Here is an 18210-nt window from a genome sequence, read left to right as displayed (position 1 = left end):
ATGTTTGTGTTGTTTTTTGTGTCAAGAGGTCGTGAGAGTGACCTGACTCCCCTTTCACTGCTGACAGCTGATCAGCTGACATACAGTATCACAATGCCAGATATTGTTTCCTCAAAGCGAGACCACACTTTAGAACAACCCTGGGCATGACAATTGATTTTTTTTCTTCAAAATGCAACAGCCGTCACAACACAAATATTTGTCCTCTCTGCGAATAATTATATTTTCTCTTGCTTTGATTTGGGTTTCTTTCTAAAGGACCTGTTTATGGAGAGGAAATGACAAGAAGTCGAGTTGACAGGCCTGGAGTGAGACAGTTAAATGCCCCTTGCTGCTCTGGATAATTAATAAATAAAGTACCAGGGGAGTCCTGTCATGGCTTCCTCTATGACAGGGGCTGTCTCCAGTGCGCTAAAGCATTAAATGACCAATTCCTGTCAGGCTAACTTCCACTGCACTCCCTTGGCACCCTCACTCTCATTCTCCCCCACTCTCTCTCTCTCCCCCTCTCTCTCTCTCTCTCTCTCTCTCTCTCTCTCTCTCTCTCTCACACACACGCACACACACACACACACACACACTGTCTCTCTTTCTTCCAAAGAGAGCTACTTTGCTCTCTTTGCTCGGAGTTTTTCAGCGACTGATGGCTCTAGTTCATTTCTGCTGAATTAATTGGTCCCTGAATGAATTCTGTTGACAGGGCAATTCATCATGTGTTTGGCCTGACAGTGACTGGGGTGTTGGGAGTGTGGTGGTGGGGGAGGTGAGGGTGAGGGGAGCGGCAGGAGAGGCTGGGGTTATAGAGGGGAAAGGGATGGGGGCTGATGCTTCTGCCCTCTCTTCTACCCGCTTCTATTATTCCCTCTTCTGCGAACAGGAATAGGCTGCATCAAATTCTGCTTTCCCTCCTCACTTCTCTCTGAATATTTCCCAGCTCCCCCAGTTGCAAACAAAACACTCCTGGCTGACAGATCCAGCTGATTAGGGATCTCTTCTCTCTGCTTTGGAGGATAACCTCATTACTGGCCAGTCAGGTAGCGAGCCCCGTTAGCCCAGGACCACCAGCACCTGTTATGTGGGACCTGACACATACACTAAGAGAGGTGCATTGCATTAGGCTTTAATTGCATCATGTATCACACAATAGCCATTAGGGTATTATTTACTGGTGAAAGGTAAATGAGGTTTGGCGCTGGGCTGAGCCAGCCAGGCACTAGCCTTTTTGGCAGAGGTGTGGCGCTCCACTATACGCTAACAAATCTAATCACTGGTCATTTGCTTCATTTGGAAATATCCTGTCATCCAAATCTCACTGCCCCCCCCCCCCCCCCCCCCCCCCCCCCCCCCTTCAGTCAAGCAGCACACTTATTATGTCCAATCAATCAATGCTCTCATTGAGAACCTCCCCTCAAGTATCCTCTGGATGGCCTCACACAGCAAGAGTCAAAAATTACCTCATAATTGCTCCTCAGGCATCATAACAGCTAGGCTGCCCCAGTGACACGCCATACAAACAGGTCTAACACAGGAATTGATGGATACTGAAGAATCGTATTATATATTGCCATATCCAATTAGATACAGCACATAAAGCAGCAGATCCATTCCCTCTTTTCGTATTGTCCAAACCACTGTGCAGATATAAAGACGTGAAATGCATTTTCATATTTTCTCCACCCCCCCACCCCCCCCTCCCCTTGTCTTGGTGTGTCACTGCAAATGATAACATCCTGAGGATTTATTGTACATTTGACACACCAGTAACCAAATTATAATTCAGTTGCTGCGGCATATTCATAGAACTACTGTACAAATCACACAGAGTGTTCAGTCAGCATTTATTAGTGTGGAGCAGCTCGAAAGGTCAACATTTAGATCTGACACTGTGGGGTGAAGATATGCATGGCGAGGTTCACTGTTATAATACCTGAAAGAGAAGAGGTTTCTGATTTGTGTCAGAAATATATTTTAATTCACATCCGTCCACATGTGGAGCTGAGACTGGTTTCTTTAAAAAAATGATAGATGAACAATATTTGACAAATCATACATTTTTTTTGAGTATAAAAAATCAAGCTGCAATGGCCTGTTTCATTCATAAAATGTGCAGTAAATCAAGATTTCAGCACTCATGCCTTAACGTGATTACTGAACTAGTTTTTTATCTAAATAAAAACATCGTCATGTAATAAGTTTTCAAAGTTTCCTCACACAATTTTAAATGTAAGCTTGCACTTGGAGTCAGTCTATCTGAGACGTAATTTTTTTGCTTTTACTGTAGATTTTTTTTATATGAAGTAAATGTTTGATGAGCGATGACAGTGACAGGTGCTGATTAGAGCCAATCAGATCATCCCATCACACTTGTATATAGTAAATAAAATGTATATATTCCAGAGGATGTTGTTGTCATCTGGCATGCTGCAGTCAATTTGAGCTTGATTGACAGTTACATCCAGGTTCACAGTTTATTGGTTTCAGAGGAGAGAGCCAGATATGCCAATTTAGACAGGAAAGTGACAAAAAAGTTTCCATCTAAATAGAATAATTCTGCTTCTGGGAATTCTTAGCTGGGGAAAGGAAAGAGTCAAGCTCCCTTTTTTCTCTCTCCTCTATTAACAAGGGCTGTGAATGACAAACATATACGACAGTTAGGGGCTGACAGAACATCCGCGTTTGATGCTTCACAGGGGAGCTATGAAATAAACAACAGGCAGAGAAATTGAATTACAAAGCAAAAAGGGGGCCTCTCCTTGTGGACCCAGACACATCACAGTGCACAGAAATAAAACAGCTCTGCTCAGTACATTTCAAAGATGCTTATTTGGTCTTTTTACATTGTTGAAATTTGGATAATATACTAATAAATATGCAATTGTAAAATGGAAACTGAGCATTTTACCTAAACTTCATAGAATATTTTCATTTGATATTATATCACTGCTATTTATGCAGGACCTAAGGGTAGAACTCACTTTTTTCCAATAAAACAAGATAAAAAATAGTGTTTGGCTCAAGGAATGAGTCTGTATTAACAACTGAAAAGCTCTACAACTGTATTACATACTCCCATTCTGTCTGACATCATTTCAAATGTACACGCAGCTTTATCGTGTGCTCCTGCTGTCCAAATCCTTTGCAAATCGCACAGTGCTAATCAGGACAGTGTCCACTTGTTGTAAATCAATAATGATATAACTAAGTCATACAAGGCGGCAGCGGTGGAGGGATTATGGAGCGAAGAAAGAGTGAAATAAGCTCTAAGAGGGATTTCATGCATAAAGCTCTCCCTGCAACTTAGCACAAATTGAATTCAGGCACACTGCAAGAAAAATTAATTCAGCTTTACAAAGCGAGGAGAGGTTAAACACTATGTGCTGCTCAGTGATCCGAATCATGAAAAAAAACATTTAGAGGCATTCTCACCGTAGCCCCCATGCACTATGTGATCTTTTATGCCTGAAAAATAAATACATTTATCTCAAAATAGTCTCATTAGTAACCTGAATTCATTCCGCCAGTGTTTATTTCAACTTTTGTTTATCCATCAAGTTATTGGTCTTCATCAAATACTTCACATTACATTATTTATCTTTACCCATTTCTAGCATTTATAAGCAGTATATAACCATTTTCACACGCATAATATAGTTGTGAGCAATAATAAGGACATTTTAATTGTTAATGTAGTTGTCAGGTGGGATCTTTCCTACATTATAGATTAGAGAGACCATTCTGGGTCAAAGTTAAGGAGATCCTGGTTTGTTGGTTTTGTTCTTCTGCGGCTTTATGTTTATATGGGAAAAGATCTACAATTCACAAAATATCAAAATGTGCATTTTCAGTTATTATGAGAGTCATTTTGAGGCATTGGAAATAAAAGCTCCCGATTTGAAAGATTGGGTAAATACAAAGGTAGAAATAACATCTGTGAGTCTGTGCTTAATTAGTCTCACTCAACGGATGTATACATTGCTGGGATAAAGCCTCATCCGGCATTTCTTTTGCAAGGGCACCACCGCTCCGGGCTAAGTGCTGACCAGGATGGTGGTGATTGGTTAAAAGAAATATTAACAGCACTTTTTTCTCCTATCCCACGTTGGTGCAGTGTAGCCAGCACACACCCCTGCGCTGATACAGCGCTGGGGAGATAGGCCTGGAGATTTGAGACTAATGCTTAATAGATTTAAAAGGCAGTTCAGAAAATGGGATTGTCTCCTGGGACCTTTTTTTTTTAACCTTTGTATATAAAGAACTTCTGTGACAGGGACATCATTAACTTATTTTTCATATCCTTTATTTACACCATATCTTGTAATAGTATCTAATGCTGAAATTACGTTTTCTTGCTGCAGTGTAATAACCCTTTCATAAAAAAAAACCAATAAAAACTCCTGCTATCAAGCATCTGTTATGGATGGATTACAAGTTATATACTGTCTTATAATATTAAACCGCTATAATGGCTTTATTTATTTTTATGTTTAATAATAATATTTGTATTAATAGTGAAAAAGGCCTATCACAATTTGCAAGCTGTTTATAAGTTGCTTTTTTGTCCAACCCCAACAGTCCAAAACCCACGGATATTCAATTTACAAAGATATAAAACAAAAGGAGCTAAACCTCACACTTTACACTTTCCTTTAATAACTTATGTACTTAATCAAATATCAAAAATGTTGTAAAATCAATCTTTTTTTCAGCTCTACTCTAGATAGTCAGAAACATCATTAAGCCTCTTTTGCGTAAAAGATTTCAGACACTTTTATTATTGTACAAGTGAGACCAGCATAATGAAAGTGATAATACCCATGAACATGAAAGACATTTTGTCTTACTGTATTTACAGAGAAGTGTCTTCACATCACACACAAAAAAATCCTTCTACAAAATGAACAATTTGTAAATAACATAACAATTAAATAATCTTCACCTACCTTTAGGTTTACAGCTGAATATGCATATGATGACCATCTCTGCACTGCATAGAATTTATACATATACTTTTCCTCATGAACAACGTGTTTTTTTCCCCTAATAACAACAATAATACTGCTCTCATGATGCATATAGGTGGCCTGTAAATAAACATTAACAAGAACTAAGTCTTTGGCAAATGCAAATACATTCACTTGACAGATGAAGAAACCATCATTCCAGCTTGATTCAAAGTAATAACTTGGCCTGAAACATGCGAGGGAGCTGAAGTTTGGAGGGAACATGTTTAAGGCATTTAGCTGAAATCGTGGCCCTGCTTTTTGACGTTATTGGAGTCATCAGAATCAGAGTGAATCTGGATGCTTCTGGCATCAAACTAGACAAATGATACTGGTTTGACTTGCGATGGCTGTTATATCCTATTCTTCTGTGGTTGAATGCCAAAGACTTAATCAACTTAAATAAAAATGGAAGCTGTGAGAACATAGTAGTGCATGTCATGACATAATGGGTCTTGAATTACAGGAAAAAGTGTGAAACTGTAAGTGCCTTTACAGACTGAGACTTATTAGAATGACACTCAGTTTCATGAAATAAAGCAAATATGCATCATCATTTTTCTGCATAATAACGCTCCAGTGTTGCAAACCTCCAACATAGTGCAAAATAAACAAAAAACACAAAAAGGTTTTGCCTGATGACCTCTTGTATCCTGACAAATAAGAAATAGTAAAACACTAGCCAAGCAGTCTGCAGTTTAGTTGTTACGAATTATAAAAATTAAATAAAAAAAATATTTTAAGAATATATTTACTAGTTTCTTGAAATCTTGCAAATAGCGGGCCATGGTGATATATTGTCATGGCTCCCTCTATTTTCAAACGGATGTTTCTTTATTTATTTCATTTTCATTTTTACATCTTGATTGTGTATCACAGAGAACATGTCCTAATCTTCTCATGGCATCAAAAGCGATCGATTTACTCATGCTGGATGTTTGGTTGGTGACTGTTCAGATGGATAAAAACAACGTTAGCCTGCCACAGCCTGCGTGTGCTGCTGCTAATCTCCTCTGATCTCACTGCGCTGCCATCTGAATCGGAGTGGGAGACGAATGGAAACAGGAAAAAAATGCTGCTGCTACATTTTAAGCTCCGGACAGCGTCCCTGCCGAGAGCCGCCAAGAAAAGGAATGTACAGTATTGATCCGTGATGGAATGAAACTGTGACACTGCCACGTGGGGGGGGGGGAAATAAATTCAGACATTTTTGTTTTTAGTCTTTTTTTTTTTTTCTCCATTTTTTTTACTGCAATTAGCCACAGTTTTCATTGTGTTTGTGAAGTGACTTTCAATGTCTCTGATGATCTTCTTGTAGTTTTTTTTTTTTCTTGGCTTTGAGTGTCCAAAAAAGTTGCGAGGAGAGAGAAGTTGTCTGGAATCCAAAAAACGTTAAGTTTCTCATTGTGCGAGCTGGGAACATTTTATGCGCAGTTGCTCAGTGTCCAGTGGACCATGCCGCTTACACCGGGGCAATATGGAGGCTAAGGCCATGGTCCTGCAGGTTGATTTGGTTTCCATGGTAACTAGTGACGGTCATAGGCAGTGGCAGCAGTGGGGGGGGCGGAGCCTCTCGATGCGGCACTATAATAATAAGGGGAACCTGAAAGTTAACAGAAGAACGAACCATTTCAAACAACAACAAAATGCCATTTACCAGATGTATTGTCATTATTAGTAGTGCAGTTGTCAATGAACGGTTGTTTTGCACATTGTTCCACACTGATTAGCTCTTTTACTCAAAATGTTAATGGTTAATTGACCGTTCGCTGAGCCCCAACCTCGTATTTACTGTTTTTATGCCTGTCAAGCTATTTGTTCTTTTATGGGCACATAATGCAGTTTACAATGACGACTATTTACTTGAAATTTTAATAATCTATGAAACAAAGTGTCCTTGATTTCAGACAGAGATAGACAAAAGCAAGTTTCTAATTTCTAGACCACGTGGGACAAAAGAATAAAATTAAAATTGCTGATCAATAGTTCTATGACTAGGCTGAAAACAACAAATTCATCTGACTCATTTTAATGTTTCTAGCTAACTGGTTTTAAAAAAAAAGATTGGTCTTATATATGCACTTCAAGGCTACATAAAGTACATTTAAAGATTATTCTTTGGGTATTTTAGGCCTTTATTTGACAGGACAGCAAAGGGCAGAGTTGAACCCAGGTCCGCTGCGCCGAGGAGTAAACCTCTATATATGGGCGCCTGCTCTACCAACTGAGCTATAGGGGCACCCTACATACAGTACATGATATTGTGCTTAAAGACTTATTGTACAATGAGGTCTGAATATCGTTTTGTTATTGTTCTTCCATTCAGTTGGGGATTTGTTAATTTTTAACGAGGGGTTTGTTTGCTTCACTCATGTCTATCTAACCGCCCCATTAACGAGTCTTGTGAGAATATTATAGATCCATACGAAACTGACAGGACAACTGGACTCAGTGAGAAATTCACAATTACGAATCTGTTTGTTACTTCAGCACCAAGGACAGCACCATGGATTTATCAATACATAGCACCGTTAGATACTTATGTATCAGAGCCATGGTTGGGCAATATATTCTAACTTGCACAAACCTCAGTCACGTAACAGAATGAGGACTAACTGACGCGACCTCGGGTAACAAACAAAAAAGGACAGCGCTGCTAACGTTAGCCTCAACCCTTTCACACACTGGGTCTGCTCATTGAAACTTTTTTTTAATGTAACCTGTGCTGCTGGCTTTAGAATTCACTACTGTAAATAGTAAGCTAGTTTTCAGTGCATTCTAACAATTACAGCACAGGATAGAGCAGATAAACACACTGTTTAATCCATTCCTTGCACTCTTTCTTTTGTGTTTTTGGTTTTGGAAAGCTTAGAAAAAAGACAACACCCTCAAAACTCTTAAAGGCAGAGTATCTCTCTTATTACAGTCCCATGCACACTGTTTTTGGCATGTTGAGAAATCCAAAGCTGCTGTGGTTACTAACAGCTGCTAAGGCTACAATTGGACGATCGTTGTTTGGGAGAGGGGTGAAGCGAATGGTCAGCTAATCCAGTTTGTTACTCTCTACTCACTTAGTAATGCTGGGTTGCTGAACCGCCAGGCGTCATTGTAGGTCGTGTACTGTGGGTGACTGTAGGGGTTCCCCGAAAACTCACTCCCTGCAAAACAAAACAACAAATCAATTAGCATTTCAAAGCATCAAACCATTACCTCGTTCACATGCAGTCATTTCTCGTCATTCAAAACAGGATGCAATTTGAGGGGGAAAATGATAGTCATCGATGTGCGACCAGTCAAGCAAGTAATTTATTTCTTTTTCATTTCACTTAAGTTATGCAACACTGAACAATACAGGATGTGACACTGAAGGCGGCTTTCCCTGTCCCATTTATGGATATCTACCCGTTCTTCTTCCTCCACTATATTCTAAACCGGTTTAATAAATACAGAGTGGTAATAAACAGTTTCATGCATACATTTTTGATATGCTGCAATAAATCCTGCAGCCTTCCTTGGAAGATTTTTTTTAACACTTCCAATATGAACCCCCTCCCCTCTGAGCTCTGGTGTTTGGAGCGATGGGATTTCATTGCAGGGGAACTAACTTGGAGCATGTCAGTGAACACTGCTGTTGGTTCAACATGTTTCTTTCTTTTATGACACAATAAAGGCTAGATTTCATATAAAGCTGGTGAGAAATGGCTTTGCTTTAACAGTGTTTTGTGCCTGTCACTAAATCTTAGTGGTTGTGTATAGGATGAATGGGTTGTAACACAAAACCGCAAGCCATGGGATTAAGGCCCTCATCTTTTGCTTTGTGCCACATAAGGACAAATGGAAAGTAAAACTATGTTTGACTTGACAGTTTTCCACCGACGTGATTTAACAGTTTTATTAGTCAAAATCCAAAAGTAAATCCAGACTGCAATGCCACTGAGTGCTACCACATCCCCCCTGTTTTTACTGGTAGCTGTTAAATGGACTCAACTACAACATACAGCAGTGGTATGTCAAACAAAATGTAAAGTCTCTATATTTTCAAAATAGCTTTTCATAACAGAGGCAGAGAGAAAAACTTTAAAACACTTCGAGTGCACGCCTACTGTGTGCCAAAGTTTATTTAGATTAAAAGCTAATCACATAAATAATAATACATGTTCAGAAAGCCAATTTTCCTTATAATACATATTGTCAAAACATCATGTGATACATGTGGCTTATTTTATTTATTCATAAGATTTAAGTGTCATGTAAGTGTTGTCATTTAGCAAAAATGATTGATATTTTTCAGTTAACCCGCCCAAAATTGTTTTTTTTCACAAATCTAACTTTTACTTTGAACACCACAAACAAAATTGAATTCACTTTCATTGTTTTGGCAGTGGCAGGAAAATAACTTTTCTTAAAATCGGGACAAATAAAACTATCTGCACTGTAACATGCCACTAGAGGTATGAAGAAATGTGTATATATTTGTAATTTTGGTTTGACACTTTAAGAAAACATTTACAATCCTTGTTCTTCTATGACCTAATTTTCAAGTTTCAATGATATAAAAGTTTTTTTTCAGATGACCTACTGACTAACAGATTTATACAAATGGTACGTTTATGATAACCCTCTTGGCTGAGGTGATAACGGAGCTCGTCATCACGGCCCTTCATAAAGGAGAAGAGAGGAACAGCCAGAGCCTGTGATGGGTTGTGTGATTGGTAAATTATATGCAAACACATGACACACTCCACTGATTTCCCCATCCAAGTGGTTTAATCACATCAAAGCAAAATGCCGGCTGTGGTTTGGTGAAAATGTGTGAGGTGATGCGGGAGCTGAAAAAGCGTATAAGCCCAGCACCAAAACTGCATCCCCGGCAGTGAAACACAAGCCTGACCTCCTCAGAGAGACAGTGATTTGAATATTTACAGGGCTCCCATGCCTCTGCCTTTTGACCCTTAACTGTTTGCTGTGAACCTGAACTGCAGGTTAAGTAGAGGAGGGGAAAGGGATATGCTCTGGAGCCCAGAGGCTGGGGAGGGCTGGTAGTGCCGTTTATCGACGGCCGGTGCGAATGGCTACACTGAGAGATAATGAGCCACTAAGGCAGAGAGAAAAGCACGGAGGAAGGAACGGAGAGCGACTGTCCTCTTCTCTGTCTCTGATCACTTATTCAGCCTGTCTAATCCAATCATACACACAGAGCTGATAGATGGATGTGTGTGCCTCTTGCTCTGCAGGTCAGTATTTACTGCCTCTCTACGTAATTTGGCGCTAAAGTATTTTCACTCTGCTTCTTAAGCTTCACACCTGTTCATTTTTAGAGCAGTGCCACCTGTTAAATAGACCCCTAATGACAATATCAAGCGGGGGTGTTGTTTCTCACTCACCAGGAACCATTCCAGCGAGCGTGGAAGTCGGGTAGCTGCCCTGGCCTGTGGGGGGAACGTGAGGGGGGTACCCAGGTAAGGTTGTGTTGGCCATATCCCGACCTGAGGAGACAAAATGAAACGACAACAAAAAAAACACACTTCATCAGTGCTTTCCAGTTTTAATCTGTGACTAGAAGCTGTGCATTAAAATTCAATTTTTTTGGATTGAACATTGTAAGTGGATGTCTTCAGATCAGCAAATTTTGCATCAAATCAAAATGTGCTTACTGTAAATTTCAAAAATACTCACATTGCAGATTGATCGCTTTCTGATTCTTATGGTCATATATCTGAGTTACTGGGATAGTATTACTTATGCATTTAATTATGTAGGAGGAGGAGTTGGAGCTATTTCTTTTATATACTATACTGAATATATTGTTGGTTTGTTAAAGAAATAATGTAATAATATATAATATTTATATATAAGTGTGGAACTGCTCTGTCAAACAAAAGTAGTCAAGTAAAAAGTACAATGTTGCACTCTGAAATGTCAAGAAGATGAATGCGTACAACTATCTCAAAGCTGCTTAAAAACTACTTGAGTAAAGGTGCTTCTTTACTTTTGGTCTCTGCTTTTAGTATTCAATTTCAGAATGCAAAACAACTACTGTAGTTATATAACTCATCACCACCACCGCAAGTCAGTCAGCACCACAACTCGATTTTCAGGGTTCTTTAGAGATATAGTAGTTTCAAAGAACGTAGTGTCATTTAAACACCAGAAACCATCAGTCTGCCGCTCTAACAGTTGAACTGAAAACAAGATAGCAGCTGGCGCTTTGAGCCAACTGAATACTGGTCACATAAATATGTCTCCTCATTACACAGTTCCAACTTGTCTAAATATGGCAGCCTCTCTCTTCCTATGCGGCTGTAAAGTTCGAGCACACTGGCCTCTCTGCAGAGCTTCACCCGTCCGGCTGCAGATATTCAGCTCTGTAATTGAGAGTGACGGTTGGGTTGTCCTCGCTTTGGACAAAACTGCACGTAACCCTGTGCAGCAAAGGGGCCCCTGTTTTATTCTCAGCTGTGAGGGCCACTTGGACTCAGTGGAGCTTTATGAGGCACTAGAGGAAAAAATACATGCTAGTCTATGTTGTTGCCTTCACAAACAAACTTTTTATCATGATGGGGCAAAATGATTTAGCATTTTTCTTGTTATTTATGGAACACTGTGTCACTATGTCAATTCATAGCCTGGTGGAGTCCACAACAGTGTTCTATTTTTCATGACATACAGTTTCACTATCAGGATGTGATTGTTACTTTATTTTATACTGCTATAAAATACTTTATAGTTTGGAAAAATAATACCCTTTTATTCATCTTCATTAGTTATTGTGTGTACTCCTTTGTACTTTGTGTACAGTTGCCTGAGTCTATTTATATTGTTAGTATTTATTGTTTAAACAATATTTTTCTGCTGTTTTCTGCAAAGGAAGGTCTGGCTAGTCCACACAGCATTCCGGGATGGGAGATAAACATGCACTGGTTTATTGCCATTGCTTTAAACCAGTCACAAACACTAGCAAAAAATAGCCTCGGAAAGGAACTTGTTTTGGTGGAAGGCATACTTTTAAAAGTTGTTTTAGTTGTGCAACAGAAAACTCAGATTGGCCAGATAGTCTAGCTAGCTCTCTGGATTTACTCTGCAAATATCTAAGGGTCAGTTAACCACAGTCCTGATTAAAATTCCAACACAAAGAAAGTAGAAGGGAACAAAAATCCAGCCGAATATGAGGGGCATTCGGCGAATCTTCCGGCAGCACCTGAGCTATCTCCTAAATGAATCGTCGGCGGTATTGACTATATAGTTTGGTACACTGCAGCACACCTGAAAGGTTTAAGTTTATGCAAAGTAAAATATAAAATCATCTGCAAAACTAAATTAAATTCTTTATACAGAAAACACTATTACAAATACTATATAATAACTATTGCAACACTCATTTATCTGTCCAAATATTGAAAACTGACTCTTGCTGCCAATTAGCACTTTTAATGAGGACATAAACCAAAGGCAAATGTAGATATTGGATCAAAAAATCCAATTCATACATGTGAAATAACATGTGCAACTTATTTGTTTGATTTGAAGATTAGCAGATGGGCCCTCAGAGTATTGAAGTACCTGCTACTGCAGGCTGGCAGGCATACTGGCTGCAGTGGGGGCCATGGGGGGTGGGGGAGTGAAATGACTGGTAAAGAGGCCTGGAGGGCCACAAGACTCAGGCCTGCCAGGGGGGAGGAGGAGGAGGAGGAGGAAGAGGAGGAGGAGGAGAGAATGGGGGTGGAAGGAGGGAAGCATTGTATGGCTATTACACTGGTCTTGGACAATAAAATAATCTCAAACATGTACAAAAATACTCAAATTAGAGCAACAGAGCTTGTTTAATTTAAAGCGTTTTAAATTATGCTGCCTAGATTTACGTCAATACTAAACTACAAACTATGTACTGTGTGTGTATGTACGGTATGCATGTATATATGTATATATATGTATGTGTATATGTGTATATATATGTATGTGTGTATATATATATATATATATATATATGTGTATATATGTATGCATATATATATATATATATATATATATATATATATATATATATATATTACAAAATGTAGTCTTCTACTACTCCTGGGAGTTGTTATTGGCTGGCTGTGGAGCAGCTCCAAGTTTCTTACCATCGTTCAACCAAAGAGAGATTTGTTCAAAGTAACTATATTACACAATATTACAGAAAATACAAATGTGAGATCTATTTTGAAATGGATTCTCTGTAAAAAAAATAAAAAATAAAAAAATGCCTAAATGTGATCATGAATTGTACAGTAAAGAAAAGATTCGGTCTTACTGCTCTCTATTATTTGCAAATCTCAGCACTGATTGCTGTATTGTATGAGGCCGGCTGAGATGTGACTTTGGTTAAAGCGCCGAGACTGGAGGGCTGCAGAGTTAAAGAGCTTTACAGAGTAGAGTGAGGTCATGCCGGACCTTTCATTTATAATAAGAATTAGTTAGCCACAAGCCAGTGCACATAAGTCAAAAGGAGCTGTGGGAGTACTGTAGGTGGGGGGTCCAGCAGGGGTGAGGCCATTGTGTGTGTGTGTGTGTGTGTGTGTGTGTGTGTGTGTGTGTGTGTGTGTCCCTGTAGACATTGGTTACTATTGTCTGTCTCAGCAAACACTGACCCAATCTTTTCTTCATTATAATTGCAGCAGCTACAGCAGTTGTACATCAATAAAAGTAAATACTCATATCTCTTTATTATCCCGCTTCAAAGAGATGAAATACATTATGAGCACCAGATCCCTGCCTAACTGTTCAGTCTGATGGGAAAAGTTTAATCTCTTTAAGATATAGCAAAACTGCAACGCAAGAAATGCAATTGTTGTAACTCATTGTAACTAAAGAGGCCAATCACGCTTTTTCATTTTCAGATTCTGAATCAGATTTTGTATGTGTCAGGGGTGGAACTGAGCAGATTTTAGGTTGTAAATGAAAACCATCATACACCAAATTTAAATTTATTGTTATCGTATTTTTACGTTTTCATAACATCAGTGAATGGCTCTAAGGCTCGTACTTAATGTGGGCCGGTAATTTGTGGCCGTTAACGGATCGATATTAACACTGATACTGATCCAGTGTATCGAATCTGGGCATCAATACAGATGTTCGCCTCCGATACATTGCCTCCGATACATCGCCTCCAATACTGCCTAAAATGCTGGTATTGGTATCGGGAAGTACTGGAGTTTATGCACCGATCCAATACCACGTATGCTCTAAAGAAAATCTACGTTAAAGTAGTTTATTTATGTTCTTTTTCCGTTATAACTGACTGTCAAATTGGATGATAAAAGAAAGTTCTGTGGTGTTCATTGTTTGTGTTTGTTCATGTGTCACAAAGAGTTTAACCTGAGCAAGACCAACATATGTATATATATATATATATATAAATATATATATGTATATGTATATATATATTTATATGTTATCACATCCATACAGGGATAGTAGTACACAGCTGTTAAAACATAATAAAATATATTATGACAAGCTGGTATCGGATCGGTACTCGGTGTATAAAAGTTCCGGCATCAGAATCTCTAATTCTAACCTAATCTAAATAGTAACAATTAAACACACATTTTGATGGGTTTTTTTGCTTCATTTTTCAGAGTAGACAAGTGAAAATAACCATGTGTTTTGGTGAAAGCAGGAGTTATTTTCTTAATGTGTAAATGTATGAAAGCAAAAGATTGGAGATGTGGAGAATATGTTTTCGTAAGGTTTTGTAATGTAATTTTCCATCACATGTTGACCCCTATAATATTAATAATAATAATAATAATCACAGCTTGTGTTGAATCCTGTTTTTGTATATTCCAAGATATAGTTGGCAGTGACTGCCAGCAGCTCTCCGACTGTTGCTTTATGTCCCCTTTAAAGCCCTCTTTCTGAGAGGCGCCAGTTCTGAGAACTCTCTGTACAGCAATGATAGCCTCATTAGCTGCTTCCTAGCCTTTGTTGTTTTTACAACAGAGATGTGTGTCCAGATTCTCATTAAAAGATGGGCTTCTGGATATTGCTGCTTCCTTTGACAGTCCCCTTAGATTGAACGCCAGCAAATCAAGCTATTTATTTTCCTCTGCCCTCTTTTTCTTTCCCTGCAAAAAATCAATTCAAAGATTTTTTTTTTGGTTTGGTTTGCTGCTACAAAAGCCTGTTGATTCTGTCTTAATTTGAGTAGCGGCTTGAAATGGTCGTTGCTGAGCTGGGAATACAGTAGTTCTTGTTTTTGGTTTTCCTTGAATTATCAGACTTTTACATTCAAGATAGTTTGAGTCTTGAACTTCTGCGGGCATTCGACAAACTAGAACAAATGACAGCATACGGACAGCACTACTGGTGATTTCCTCGAACTACACGGAGTGACTGAAAACATCAAACAGTTTGAAAATATTTTGTCAACGCTGTGAGAAGACAAAGATTCACGAGTTTTAGCTCAACGCACAACAACGTGACAAGAAAAAAAATGATGTGCGTTTTTTTAAATGACATCAACTCGGTTCCCTAAAACCCAAACGGAAAAGCAAGATGACCTTCTCTTTATTTGGCACGGGAACAAAGTCATTTGTGAATGACTCTTTTGCTTGCAAGAGTATTACATTTAGCATGACAGGGACACCTTCATGTTTGCTACAACAACAACAACCAAAAATCTTTGACCTCCGTTTTCTAGGCTATATGCAGAATGGGGCAATTTATCACAAGCCAAAAAATCTCAGCACCCTAATTAATTACAACTAAGTAAAGAATGTTTGGAGAGCCAAATTGCTTTAATTCCCCAAACACCGGATGAAAGTCATTCATTATCAAATGTGTGCTCAAAGGTTAGTTTGCTTTTGTGAAGATGAAATAAGCATTAATTTCGGAGCCTGGGCCTGCGTTTCCCCCCCTATGGGGAGACGGGCGAGCGGTTTGTCATGAGGCCACACATCACTTACGGCAGGTTCGCTGTCTGATCTTTGCTCGCTGCTCACTGGACAACGGCAGGTCCTGCTACTTTCGGTGTAGTTCACCCTGAGAGCACTCACTCACCTTAATTGAATGTGTGTGTATTTGGTGGATGGAGTTTTGTTTAGAGAATTGACAGGAGTGTACTGGAGCAGCTGCTTGAGGAGGAGAAGTGTCATTGACATGGGGGCTTTAAGCCTTCGGAGGCCTCCATTAACAGGCCCAGCAGGGAATATGTTTAAAGAGTTTTCAGTATGCAGTCACTGAGTGGAGATGTGCAAAACTCCCACTGAGTGCTCAAGGGAATCCGCTCAGCGCTCAAAGACGGCTCCTCAGCCTGAAGCACCATCGAGAAAACAGGTGGGCTCTGACTAATTTCAGGAAATATAGAAACTCTCTATAGAAATAGTGGACAATTGGCTGTATCAAGGCCATCTCTCCATTTATTTCTCAAAATACACAAAAAAAGTTCAGAGCTCCTCCTTCTGCTATTCATGAATTCAGCCACGACTCACACTATTTGAATTTTAAGCAGTTCGAATGAACAAGAATACGAAGCACTTGAGATGAAATCCATCTCTCGAAGGGAATTCATCAAAGAAATGACTTCCCATATCAACAATAGAAATTACCTCACAATATGCAATTGTCCTATCCACATATTCATGGAACCCTTTGGTGTTTTTATGGGGTAAGAGGGACTATTTAGCAGGTAGTACAGCATTAATGTGGAGGAGAGGGAGAGAGAAAAAAAGCTGTTTTAATGGAAGTGGCTTCTTGCCGCTGAATTTCGATGATGTGCACAATGCCCTTAAATCCCTTTCTTATTTGAGCCTGCTTTGCAGGTACTTTTGAGCCTTAATAGGATAAGCAGAGGACACAAAAGATTTTTATCTCTCAAGTCTTTCAGTTCACTGAGAATCCCGATCTCTGGCAATGAGCACTTCATGAATCATTCATTTTTAATAGATTATGCAAATTCCAGGACATAAAATCAACAAGATCAATAACTGCAGGCATTTTAATTGGTGTTGAAAAACATTTTAAGGATGAACATAATCTCCAGTTCTTTCCCCCGTAAAGACACAATTAATTTGAAATTGGATCTCGGCCTAAATACTGCAGATAATTTACTACTTTTTGCATGGCTTAAAATTCCTCTGGTAGGCTTATCGCTGGCAAGTAAACTGTAATACTCAGCCATTAGAGAGACCACACACCTGAATATGACCTAATATCCACACAGGCAGCCACTGAGGGAAAACCAAGCAGAGGAGCCACTAACCAAATACTAATTACCAAGTGGAAGTCAGAGTGATGTTTGTGTCATTAGTTTGACCTCTGCATGCTTTATTTCTCTGCCTCCAGTGAGATCTGCCACCAGAAAAGGGCATCGAATAAACTTATTTACTAACACAAAAGCAAGTAATACACACACACACACACGCACACACACACACACACTGCAATACATACAATCCCATCTTTCTTCCTCTACATGTCTCTTTGCACCTGTAAAGCAGTAAGGAGACCCTCTCTTCAGAGACCATCTAAAATATCCCAGGTGCAAACAAAGCTGCCTGCATTCTACGGGGCCATCAGTGCACAAAGGACAAACACACACCTTTCTTCTCAGGAGGCCTGCCTTACAGGGGAAATCTACCTCCCACATATTAATGAGAAAAGGCCCCTTTCTTTTCTCATAAGACTGCTTGGCTATCATTGGAGAAGGGGGGCTGCAGCAATTTTCAATCACCCTGTCCTCCCCCACGCAGAACTCGTAGCCTTTGATGGCTGCTGCATAATTATATGAATTTTAATAAAAGCTCTGTATATAAATCTCAGGCCCTGACAGTCATAGTAAACTTTCAGTAAACTTAACCTTCTTCTTGGTAATAACATGGCAACAACGAAACAATATTTCAATTAGCCAGGCAGTCATTAACTGTGACAAGGAGAGGAGACACCGAGGGAGGGGGGGAGAGAGAAATAGGAGGGTGAAATAAATGATCATGGTGTTAGAGTTAGGCGGCAGAAATGCCAGAACGTATTTACAGAGGCACATTACTCGTGCTTTGAGACACACAAACTGTCTCCTGGCGAACAAATCACAGGAGCAACACAGCAGCAGCCAACAAGCAGTCAGTCCTGCATGGTGGCCTTTTTGCGAGACCTTGCTCTGATACACAGTCATAGTTGTGATGTGCTGACACCCAAAGGTCCTTGTCCAGCGGTGACTGAACAGCCCCCC

The 18210-nt window shown here is 39.4% G+C and overlaps 1 protein-coding gene across 7 annotated transcripts in view; it reads right to left on the bottom strand.

The window, feature by feature from the left end:
* Positions 1-5035: 5035 nt before the first annotated feature.
* The window catches only part of pax2b (paired box 2b), a 30647-nt gene continuing 17472 nt past the window's right edge, over positions 5036-18210 (bottom strand). For 4 of the 7 annotated variants that reach the window (XM_032501436.1, XM_032501438.1, XM_032501437.1 and 1 more), the window contains exons 8-10: positions 10385-10486; positions 8072-8158; positions 5036-6584 (exon numbers count right to left, since the gene is read on the bottom strand). In XM_032501436.1, coding sequence (XP_032357327.1) covers positions 6463-6584; positions 8072-8158; positions 10385-10486 — 311 coding nt within the window. In that variant the 3' untranslated portion in view covers positions 5036-6462. Of the gene's footprint in view, positions 6604-8071; positions 8159-10384; positions 10487-18210 lie in introns of all 7 variants that reach the window. The other 3 variants (XM_032501439.1, XM_032501442.1, XM_032501441.1) reach the window with 1 other exon arrangement.

This window comes from Etheostoma spectabile, chromosome 21 (assembly GCF_008692095.1).
Source record: "Etheostoma spectabile isolate EspeVRDwgs_2016 chromosome 21, UIUC_Espe_1.0, whole genome shotgun sequence".
NCBI classification, from domain to species: domain Eukaryota; kingdom Metazoa; phylum Chordata; class Actinopteri; order Perciformes; family Percidae; genus Etheostoma; species Etheostoma spectabile.
This window is presented reverse-complemented; position numbering and strand designations above follow the sequence as displayed.